A 12,247-nucleotide genomic window follows, 5' to 3' on the forward strand; every position below is an offset into this window, starting at 1 on the left:
ATTATATTTTTAAAGGTTTTTGGCGCTTTTCAAAGCTGCTTGCAGAATTCCTAAAAGGCTTTGCTGCAGGCTGCCTCAGAGCAGGGAAAACGCAGGCTGTTCACTCAAGTATCTCCCTCCAACTTTTTAGAACAATAAATTGGAATATACTTTCAAAGAAGGGTGATTCAAGTTTCTCTTTCTTTTGAAATGACCTCATTTTGCTTTTGTTATTCTTCTGCTTTGTGGGGGATGTGTTTTGGCTTTAAACTTTTAATATTTTGCTTGTAGCAAAATGTCAGATTACAACCAATTAGGCTAACTGTTTGGAAATTACTTTCTATTATGTTCCATAAGTCATTAGTGAGGTTTTTGAGTGCTTTTGGTGGCTGTGAGGCAGAAAAATATTCAAGAACAGATCTAGGCATCAAATAATCAAGTTATTGATGCAGCTCAAATTCCACTTCTAATAAGAAAATAATTTTTATTTATGAAGCAAGTCTCCATTTACTCCCCTCAGGCTACTCAAGGTCTTGAGTAATACTGTCCTTGAACAGTCTCAGAAAAACACCGTAATACTTCTGAAAAAAATCATAAATAAAACTATAGTCATAAAACTACATGTAGGGGTTTAACAGAGGCAGAATCTTCCAGTAGAGAGGAAGGAAGAGGTCCTTAAACAAGGGAAGTAGCTGTTTGGTTTGGTTAGTGTTGGGTCTCGGCAGAAGGCGTGCATTTGTAGACGTGCCCAGATGGTGTTGATTTTTCATCCAAAGGACTGTCAAGGAGGAGAAGAGTCACCTGTTGAGCTGATCCGTTGGCAAGGAATTCCAAAAGACAGGGTGAACTGGTGTGACGGTGTGATGGGAAGAAAACGGGGATTGGAGAGGGAAGAAGGTAGCAGGTGCTGAGAGGATAGAAATGTCAGCCAGTAGTGGAAGAGCCCTCCCAGACGTGGAAGAGCAAAAGCAAGGACCCCGTGGGAAGACTGTTCACATGTGATGGGGACCTCCTAGTAGCTGTTTGTAGTGATAGTGATTGCTGTTGTGGACTCAGAAGGCAGCTCCTGAGCCATGGAGGTGGAAGGAGAGAGGAGTTTGCTTGAGGCTAATGAATTATGTCAGATTCAACCTTTGTTCCTGCAATCGTTTGTGCTCCCACTCTCTCCGAGCTCCTGCAGTGCAAGCCTGAGTTAGTTTGGTTTGATGTCAGTGGAGGAGAACATGAAATCCTTCAAAAGGCCCAATTCAGCCTATGTTTCGGAGGTTTGGCACCTCTCAGAAGTGGAGAAGAGTTTGTGTTTCTCTAAAGGGAGTACTTGAGAGTTCGGCAAGCATGTTGCAGGATGATTTTCTATCTAGCTGGTTTTATGTAGTCCCCATCCTTCTTCTGCTTTTGCTCTTCTGTTGCTTTTGTTTCTGCTTATGCTTCATTTTGATTATACGCAGTCTTCAGTGCAGTGTGTCTTAGCTTGTGCTGTGGCATCAGCTGCTGTCATTGCTTTACAAATTGAATTTCAGCAGCTTTCGAAAGTTTCTCAGGCTGTGATTTGAATAGCTGTAGCCTTGGTAGGGCTCACCTGCTATAGAAGTAACAAACTGGACTACTTCTAGCCCCTAGTGTAGTTTACTTTATTAGCGGCCATGTTCCAAGACTTGAGTGGTGATAAACCGATAATAAAATGCAACCCTTCTCGCTTCCCAGAGAATAATCTCAATTAAACGTATCAAAACTTCTCTCTTCCCAGAGGTCACACCGTGAAGGCTGTGTGCGAGTCCTTTCACTTAGCCAAGGATGCCGGGTTTAAAGTGGTGGCGCACATGATGCCTGATCTACCAAACATGGGGCTTGAAAGGGACATGGACCAGTTTGTTGTGAGTATGGCTTAAAATAACCGGGAGCTTCTAGTGTGTTCCAGCTTTGTCATCTAACGCTGCTTCTCTTTCTTAGCTCAGCTATTACTTATGATCCAGGCCAGAATTGTTTCTTAAGGACAAATAATTTAAAATTTATTTTTGAAGGTGGAGGGTGAGAAAGATTTGTTGAACTACTTCATCCAGAAAATTATATCCTTGCCTCATGAAAGACTGAGTCACTCAGGTCTCTGTGGAATATAGCTCTTCCGATATTAACGAGGGCTCTTACTTTTTTCCAAGGTGGTTTTCTTTCCTTGGATTTAGAATAGTACATGATTCAAAGTTAAAAGCAATACTATCTCGAAGGTAATTAGTTGCAAAGTAGAGTGTATAGGTGTATCATATAGCATCTCTGTTCTTGGCTCAGTGCTATTCAATATCTTTATCAATGGTGTGGAAGAAAATACAAAATTATTTCTAGAGAAATTGAAATGAGAAAAGAGCAGATGGTAAACAGTATAGGGAATTGACCACTTTATCTGGTAGTGTGGCAGATTTTTTTTTTCATTATTATTTTTTTAAGTCAAAATTGGTCATATTTTTAAAATACTGCAGAAATTGCAGTCATTATACAGGAATCACAGGTATATTTCTCTGCAAGGTCGAACTAGGTGCTTTCTCGCACTAAAAAGCTATCCATGCGATGGAATATATTGATTAGAAGTACAGGCAGAAAGCAGTGGTTTATCTTGGTAGGCTGCAAAGAGGCACGTCTAGAAAGAAGCAATTGAAAACGTAGCTGTACAGCAGACGAAAATTCTGAAAACTGCGGTAGGTACTTTCTGGAGGGGGTTTTGTGCAGAATTCCTTGAGCTCTTCATAAACATAATGTCTTAGTACTCAGCAAATATTATGTTCCTGTGAGAAAGTGAGAAGCTGGGGCAAAGCGATGTGCGTAAAACTAGGGGTGAAGTCAGTGACAGAGCTGAAAGCTAACTGTATGAGATTCAACAAGGCCAAGTGTCGGGTCCTGCACTTTGGCCACAACAACCCCACGCAGCACTACAGGCTTGGGGAAGAGTGGCTGGAAAGCTGCCTGGCGGAAAAGGACCTGGGGGTGCTGGTCGACAGCCGGCTGAACATGAGCCGGCAGTGTGCCCAGGCGGCCAAGAAGGCCAATGGCATCCTGGCCTGTATCAGAAATAGTGTGGCCAGCAGGAGCAGGGAAGTGATCGTGCCCCTGTACTCGGCACTGGTGAGGCCGCACCTCGAATACTGTGTTCAGTTTTGGGCCCCTCACTCCAAGAAGGACGTCGAGGTGCTGGAGCGTGTCCAGAGAAGGGCAACGAGGCTGGTGAGGGGTCTGGAGAACAAGTCTTATGAGGAGCGGCTGAGGGAGCTGGGGTTGTTTAGCCTGGAGAAAAGGAGGCTGAGGGGAGACCTCATCGCTCTCTGCAACTACCTGAAAGGAGGTTGTAGCGAGGTGGGGGTCGGTCTCTTCTCCCAAGGAACAAGCGATAGGACGAGAGGAAACGGCCTCAAGTTGCGCCAGGGGAGGTTTAGATTGGACGTGAGGAAAAATGTCTTTACTGAAAGAGTGGTTAAACCTTGGACCAGGCTGCCCAGGGAAGTGGTTGAGTCACCATCCCTGGAAGTATTTAAAAGACGTGTAGATGAGGTGCTTAGGGACGTGGTTTAGTGGGCATGGGGGTGTTGGGTTGACGGTTGGACTCGATGATCTTGGAGGTCTCTTCCAACCTTAATGATTCTATGATTCTATGATTCTAACTCAAAATTCCTGCCCCAGACTCTGTTGCTCCTGGGTTATTTTCTTGTAATGCTGAAGGAGATAGAGGGTAGACATCTCATTAGCTGTGTTTTCATAGAATTACTTGTGATGCAGGGTACGGCAAAGCCTGAGTCCCTTACTCAATATCTCATGAAGTTGCAGCCGTAGTTCTGGGTTCTTTATGGGCCTGTCATTACTGAAGTACTATGAGGCTGGAGAGAATTTGTGGTGGAAGAATAGCAATACTGACTAACAGATTTAAAGAGCTAACCTTGGGTAAGACCCAGCAAAGAGGAGACAGTCATCTAAGGTATTTGCAAGACATAAAACCGAAGAGGGAGGAATTATTTAAGGCAGAATTACAAGCTTCCATAGAAAGTATTTAGAGTTTATTATTCTTTGCTGCTTATTCATGATAAATGGCTAAGGCTTTTCCACTGTCGGATCTGGAGTTGCTCCTGTTTCCTTGCAGGAGATTTAGGGAGTCTGTTTAAAAGGTATAACTTCAGGTGATGCTGAACTGCCTCCAGTTTCTGCAGGCCAGTGGACTCTCTTGTTTGTTAGGGGAAGGGTAATGCCGTGCTGTATTTTGTCCATTTATTAATGACGATTTTTGCAGAAGTAGAAGAGGCAGAAAGCAAAGTTTTCAGAGAGAAGAGACAAGAATGTGATGAAAAGGCTGGAATTGTGAGAGGGGGGGGATTAAAAGAAAGCTGTGAAAATAGTTGAGCATAGAAAAGCGAGAGAAGGAGAAGACAGAGCAGAGAAGGTCAACTTGTTAGACCATTTCTGCCAGAGAAGTCACTTAGCTTTAGGAGCTGGGAAAACCAATGTTGATGGTGGGCCAGCTCTGGGACACGGCAGGAAGGAATTCGCACATTGTGATGGGAAAGGATGAGAAAAGTGAGAGGAGATGAGAATGAGGCCCAAAGAGAATTAAGAAATTTTTCAGTTTAAAAAGGAAGGGTTAAGATACGATCAGAATTTTTTGCTGAAGGGCTGGAATTGGCAGAAAGGTTGGTTGGAGGGCCAGGAAAGAGAAACACTAAGCAGGGGAAAAAGAAAACCAGGTGATAGTTTAAGAGGGGGAATTCAAGAATACCGAGAGTGATGGGGTGAAGACCAGCTCAAGTGACAGCCCTGTTAACGAGTTCAGAAATTTGAAGCGGGACTCTCAGATCAAATTAAGGTTTGATGCCAGTGAACATACAGATGAGGAGTTGGAGGATGAGTAATCTGTGTGGAGGATGAAGCCCTCAAGAAGTAATGTGAATGCTGCAGAGTGAGGAAGAGAAATGGGAGTTGGAGAGGCGGGCTGGTGGGGAAGAGGTGATAGAGCACATCAACATGGAGAAGAAGTATACCTGTGTTGTTTTAAAGAGAAGGAAGTATGGGAAAGGAGAGAAGAAGGAATCAAAAATGCCCGTGTTAGAGAGGGGCACGGGGTCCCCCCCACGATCAGACAGCACATGAAAAAAGACCTGTGCGAAAGAGGCAGCTGCAGAGTTGATGCCTGGCTAAGCGATCACTGCGCGTTTCAGAAAATGGAGCTGCAGGGAATGAGAGCGGAGAGGTTGTGGATCACTGTGACATGTTTCAAGATGGAATGGTAAACAAGAGACGGCTATACTCTTCCTTCTACCCTCGCCTCTGCCTTTCTCATCCTATCTTAAATGCTTTATGATTTATTTTTAAAAGATCCTTTGTCTTAAATAGGAGAGAATAGAGGGTAAAAACAACCCTCTTTTTTTTTTCTGTTTTTTTTTTTTTTTTCCCCCCAGAGCCCTGCACTGGTGAACATAATAGAAGTATTCAGCAGACAGTAATTCTGTCTTTCCTGGGGATTCAGCTAGATAGTACATTCTCTATTTCCTACCTTAAAATTCTATATCATGGTTTTGAGTTATTAAAACAACTTATTTATATGTTGTGCTGTATAAATGTTAGTCCATGCTGGTAAATGTTTAGACACTTCTACTACATAAAAATAATGTGAGAGCGAAGAGAGGAACCAAGTGGAGAGCATCTGTTGTGTTCTTGCAACAGTACTAAGCTGTTCATGAGCAGCAGTAGTGCTCTTTTATGCAGTATTCTCCTAGTTCACAAAAAACATATAATCTTCCTATAAGATACCTCTGACTTTTTGGGACAGACACCTACGCCTTATCAAGGATCCTGATAGATTTTTGCTTTTGCGGTAGTTCTAAATAAGCTTGGAGAAAATAACTTTATTGCGATACTAACCTCCTTTCTAGCCCCGTGCTGTTCACACCAGGGAAAGGTAGGACAAAAAGGAACCAAAATTACTTTAGAAGGAGGTCTAAGCACCTTGCCTTCATTACCGGTTGATATATTAAATACAGGGGCTTCTCCTGGGAAGATAATAACTTGCTGATTGTGCTGACTGCGTACTGAAAATACTGGGTGCTTCTTCAAATTGAACAGGTAATTACGGTTTCGAGAGTAACATTGCTTCTGTCCCTTATGACCTATTGATTTCAAGTGTTTCCTGCTGCTTCCACCCAGCAGCTAGGATGCCCATCAGTTACTCTTTTGCAAGCGTATGTAGGTTTTCAAAGTTGTGTGTGTGTGTAGCAACTGTTTTCCTGGAGAGTTTATTAGTAATTACTCAAAACTTTAATTTATTGACAGGAGTGAGTATATTAGATCTTTCGTTATATGTATATATATTCTTTTTTACAGTGTCGGGTGACTGGCTTTTTGCCTGCCTTCATCATGAAGGTTATCACAGTTACTTTTTTTAAACAGAGTGGGTGCACTAGTCCCGTGTCCCAGTTACGCTGTGCTTCTCCACTCCTTCCCCCCGTCATGCCTCTTTTCTTTCCTTACTATTGATTCTTTTTATAGCCTCAGAGGATTTCCTTTCAACTTCAGGTTCTTTTCACCCCATTCCACATATGGGAAAACGCTGCAGGGAGGGAGTATGGTCTGCTTCCTCCCACCACCCACGTCGTCGTGCCAGGAGTGTCAGGTAGTGTACATGTACACACAGACACACACACTCTGCTACTTAGTGTTGGCAAATGCAAGCATAACAGATAAGACCGATTTGCAGTGCCTCACGTAGCAGGTGGTCGGAGAAAATAATTAGAATAATAGCTAGAATAAATCAAGGACTCAGCGGGAATAATGGAATTGTTACCAGAGCAGACACCTCATTCTGTGGAATGTGATAAACACTCAGCTTTGCTGTTGTAGCACGAGAGGGATGAGGTGACTTTAGGGGTAAACGGTTGGGAGGATTCATGAATCGCACTTGCCAACAGGGCTACCAAGCAGAACTTGGGATTTAAGCAAAAACTTTAGGAGGCTAAAGAATTCCCAGGATGCTGTTACTAATTCCTCATTCTGTTTCTGCAGAGCCACAGGGTAGCAATAGTATAATCAACAAACTGTATCTGCTCTAGTATAAATATTACGAAGCTAGTAACGTTTATTAATGGAGAAGGTATTGCTAGGTTTGCCTTTGTTTTGTTTTGTTTTTATGGTCTTTGCCTAAGCATGATTTACTGTTGCTGTTCCTCTTGGTCCTCCGGGAGGGATGGCTGTAAGCCCCTCTCAAACAACTTTAAAGACCCTTCATAGATGAAATAAATCTGGGGAGCGGAAAAAAATAAAGGAAACAGGGAGGAGAGCCAGAAGATTAGAAGTTTCAAGTGTGGGAAGTGTCAGGGGAAGTGTCACAGCAAGTTGCTGGCAGAACCCTCCAGCTCTGAAGGCGTGTGGGAGCTGGTGGATGCTGCCCAGAAACATCAGACAGGCCGTCAGTTGCTGAGAAACTCTTTTGCCTTGAGGAGATCCATGAGGAGGTTCTGTGGCTTCGCTCTGTCCGTCTAAAGTCTCGTATAAATAAAATGATGAGAGTAAAAGCACGGGCTGGACCATTTACTGGTCAGTGCTGGAGACAAGTATCAGGCTGAAGGGACTTTTGATTCAATTCAACAGAGCCGTTCTTGCGTTCTTTAAATAAAATGCAATCATTGAGTGATTTTAGTCTGGTGAAAATTCCTTTTCTTACAGTCATGTGTCAGGCTGGTTTTTTTTCCTGAAGGAATTGCAAAATAAGCATTTCCCACAAATAGAGTAATTTTAGTGAAATGCCTGATGCATCTATGATCCAACCGTAAGTTATGCAGAGGGCTACAGCCTCCTTGGGCGTGTTGAACACGAGAGAGAAGAATAATGGCCACGTAATGCAGTGGGCAATATGAGCGTTCTTTCTCTTTGCAACGTATTTGATGTTGCTGTAAAACTTTAAATACTATTGTATTGCCTTTAGCTGTAAATAAGGAGATAGTTTTCCTGAGGGCTCTCATTTTTATCAAGGAGATGAAATTCATAATGAAACTGATATATTGCACCTCTATCAGGAGCTTTTAATAACTGTAATAAAAGACAGTTAAACTGCTGATCTACATTGATTTTTACTCTTTTGGGAAGACAATTATCTGTGTTTTTAAATAGAGGTCTGAAATTTTTAGTGGGGTAAATGATTTTCTTTTCAAGTCCTACTAAACATTGCATTGAAACACTATTATTGGCAGGTAGCCAGCATTACCTCTGAAAATTTGTCTTTTTTTTTTTCATGGGCGCATTTACAGAAACAGATTAGGCAGTATTTAATGATCAGTCCTTCAGTTGCTAGAGCTTCTCTTGGAGTCTTAGTAAATGTTAGAGCGAAAAAGCTCTTCACTTTGGAAACAATTCTAGTTTCATGAACTATGGCCAACGCTGTGGTAATTTTTATGTTAATGAGAATCATGGTAGTAAGGAACAGGCTATTTTTAGAAACTATTTTCACAGATAATTGCGCTCGTATTTCTGCGGATAAAATATCTAGATAAAGCCCCCAGCGCGTGCCCGCTTCTGCAGATGGTCAAATTGCATGCACAAAGCTTCCCTCTCTCCAGCGTCTGTGTGGAAATAACTTCTATTTGCTCGCTGGGTGTGTTTGCTGCGGCTCTGGGTACGTTTCCTGTAGAGCAGGTCAGACTTCTCCCTGGATATGTGCAACATAGGAAAGAAGTAGAAGTTAAAGCTGCAGCCCTCGGTGTGGCAATGTGCAGAAACAGAATAGCTGAATCAACTGAATAGCACAGGTAAAACTGGTCCCTTATCTTCCACGTCATTTGGGGACCCGTGCATAACGCGGATAGGGTGTCACAGTTTAAACCAGAGCATCCAAAGGATGGGGGTTTCAGTAGCGGCACGATCTTTGCTACGTTGCGTTGTACTGCATAGGAACAGTACATATTGCTACACCATTGGTATGGACGTGATAAATTGCAAGGCTGTGTGGAAAAACTGCATTTATTATGGGTCTTGGATTGCTTCCTTTGTCTTTCTGAATTAGTATTGTGTCCGCACACACGTTTTCCTCCAGCATGCCAGCCGTAAAAGTTACGATAACAACAAACGCTACTTTTAAAATAGCCTCCCATTCAGAAAAAGCTTCTGCTAAATATAAAGGTACAGTTGAGACCCTTTTTCTACCTGAACTAAAAGATCATTTCTGCACTTAACAGTCCCCAGACAACTGTGGGTTGCAGGGGCTCATTCAGTCGCTCTGTCTATTCAAGTGGTGGTTTTTCAAGCCGGCATTCAGAAGTTGTTTTTTGGGGCTCCCTCATTAAGGCCCCTTGCTGCTGAAGTCAGTGATGAGCATATGGCTGGGAACATGCAGCCAAACGGAAAGGAGCGCAGGAATAAAGGGATGTGTCTTGTATAGAGAGTGCAAATTTACCAGGCGTTTAGGCAAACAGAGCATCATTCAGTAAAATATGTATTTTAGCACAAATCGTCAGCAGCAACTGAATGCTTGTCATCGAGTGGATAAACCATGATGTCCAAATTAAATTATTGAGGACAGCGGATAAACCATGATGTCCAAATTAAATTATTGAGGACAGCGGATAAACCACGATGTCCAAATCAAATTATTGAGGACTTCATTGTTGGTTTTGTGTGGGTGGTGGTTGGGGTTTTCTGTTTGTTTTGTTTTTTAATTAAAAAAGCATACTGGAAAAGCATCATGGTTTTGCTGTGAACATAAATGAGAGCAGCTTTTGCAGGGCTGAGTGGGGTGGGAGAGAGCATATGGTTGTATCGATGTGCCTTACGGAAAGGAGGGGTCTGGTGAAGGAGGATTAGATTATCAAAAACATTATAGAGTTGCTGGTTTCAGTGTTTTTTAGGGTAGAAAACATGCTTTACAGGGATCTGTGTTGCAAAACTTGTGTACTTAAGACAATGAAAAATGCTATATTTCCTGTACTTAGCCCTAGGGGAAAGCTGACCTTTCCAGAAACATAAAGACCAGAGTTCTGTGCTGAGTAAAAGTGAAGGTGAAACTTCGCAGCAAATTGATGGAGGAATTCTCATGGGTTTCTCCAGAACTGCGTAATAAATGGAGACTCACTTGGAGCACCTGCAAGACTAAGCAGATGGGACTGCTCGCTGCAGTGAGCACAATCTGGAGAGATTTGTCTTGGTGTTTGGATAGATACTGTGTTCGGGAGTCAAAACCACGCTCCAAGGTCATGCTGCTAATGCCCGAGGCCTCTTCCAAATGTTAAATGTCTCTTCTCGTTATTGAGTTGTATTATAGCAGTGCCGGGGACTGTCGCGGACTAGGATCTCCTTGCGGTAAGTTCTGTGCAAACTTGGAGAGAGCAACTATCCAACAGTGTTAGACAGGAGGCAACCTGCAGGTCCTGACAGTCCAGGGGTAAAAAGGGACCGTGGGAGGGATGGGATGGGAGGCGGGCACGTTCCCTCCTTTGTCTGGCAGCAGCGGTTTTCTATACCATGTAGAGGATTAGGGTGTTTATGACGCTGAGGTGCGTAGTCTTGGTAAAGAACTCGCTGAAGACAGCTTCACATCTGTGGACCGAATGCTCCTGTCAGTTAGTTTGTCTCTACTGTAATGGTTGCTTTGCACCCCAAGAGCAGTTTGTTCCTGGGTTTAATGTGATAATGTGTTCCTACTGAAGCGGAAGATTGTGAGGATTCACTTGTGTTAGACACTTCTGGAAAAGTTCCCTTTGGCACGCGGATTTGGGGTTTTGGAGGCTGTCGGGGAAGGGAGGAGGCAGAACAGCTTCCCGCATCTAGAAGGGTGAATTACAAGGTCCTTTACACTGTTCACTCTGGACGTTAGCAGGCAAATCCACTTTTCTTATTTGGCATTCGAAGTCTACATATGAGGCATTATAGAACATCCTAAAGTGAGCATATAGATTAGTCCGTTCAGTAGCAACCAAAAACATACTTTTTTTTTTTGTTAATTTGCACTGTTGGAATAGTTCAGTAAGACACATGAAGATCTGCAGTGATGTGCCGCTGATAAACTGCTCTAGTATTTTGAGCATCCTCCTTAAGGAATTTAAAGACTAGCAAAATGAATATGCCAAATTAATACGAAACAAACTTTTCTGTTTCACCTACCGTACATTACCGTGCTACAGTCTCTGATGTGCTGTTTTTCTGCACGCTAATATATACTAGTGTTGAAGAAAATTGCAGGCAGACGGGCTAAAAATAGATGCCGTCATCATCACAGAACTGACCCTCTCGTGGCAGAAATGTTGGGGTTTATGTCACTGTTTTCTTGGCTTAATAGTTTCCATAACCGTATTTATGTAGTGAAATTTGACAGCTTGCGTGTGTCAGGAACTGGAAGGATTTCATTACGTAGCTGTCAATAGTCAGGGAAGTTATAACAATTAACAAAATGGTCTTTCCTCCCTTGATTGCAGAATGCTTTAGAGTGCTCTCAGGAGAGCTGGAAATTTGGATCATCTGCTTTAGAAACTTTTTGCCCCGTGGTCACATCTATAGGGGATTTTGTCATGAGTGCAGACATTAAGCAGAAGTGACTTGTTTTATCTCTGCTTTACGTTCACCTTCGAGCCAATTTTATAGAGATTCCTGACACCATATATAAAGTCACATACGCATTTCAGAAGAGCCTAATTAAAGATGTTGCCATGTTGTACTGCGTTTGCATCAGATATCACTGATTCAGCACCAGGATTTACTAATTGCACTGTAAAGTCACTCCTCCAAAGAATATTTGAATGGACAGAAAGTGTTGCTCTTTGAGGATAGATAACACCTGATGGACGTCGGAAACAGTGGTATATTTGGCACAAGTAATATCAAGATACCATCTTTTTTCCCCCCATTTTTAAAAAGGGAAAAAAGGAAGATCCGGGGAACTACAGGCCAGTCAGTCTCACCTCTGTGCCTGGGAAGATCATGGAACAGATCCTCCTGGAAGCTATGCTAAGGCACATGGAGGACAGGGAGGTGATTCGAGACAGCCAGCATGGCTTCACCAGGGGCAAGTCCTGCCTGACCAACCTAGTGGCCTTCTATGATGGAGTCACTGCAGCAGTGGACATGGGAAGGGCTGCAGATGTCATCTACCTGGACCTCTGTAAGGCCTTTGACACGGTCCCCCACAACATCCTTCTCTCTAAACTGGAGAGGTATGGATTTGATGGGTAGACTGTCCGGTGGGTGAGGAATTGGTTAGATGGTCGCATCCAGAGGGCAGTGGTCAACAGCTCAATGTCCAGATGGAGATTGGTGACAAGTG

At 43.0% G+C, this 12,247-nt stretch overlaps 1 protein-coding gene across 1 annotated transcript in view; it reads left to right on the forward strand.

The window, feature by feature from the left end:
- Positions 1 to 12,247, forward strand: part of ELP3 (elongator acetyltransferase complex subunit 3) — a 98,446-nt gene that overhangs the window by 33,479 nt on the left and 52,720 nt on the right. The window contains exon 8 of the mRNA XM_009319723.1: positions 1,727 to 1,853. Within this exon, the coding sequence (XP_009317998.1) occupies positions 1,727 to 1,853 (127 nt within the window). The remainder of the gene's footprint in view (positions 1 to 1,726; positions 1,854 to 12,247) is intronic.

The sequence above is a fragment of the Pygoscelis adeliae genome, unplaced genomic scaffold (genome assembly GCF_000699105.1).
Source record: "Pygoscelis adeliae isolate BGI_AS28 unplaced genomic scaffold, ASM69910v1 Scaffold121, whole genome shotgun sequence".
Taxonomy (NCBI): Eukaryota; Metazoa; Chordata; class Aves; order Sphenisciformes; family Spheniscidae; genus Pygoscelis; species Pygoscelis adeliae.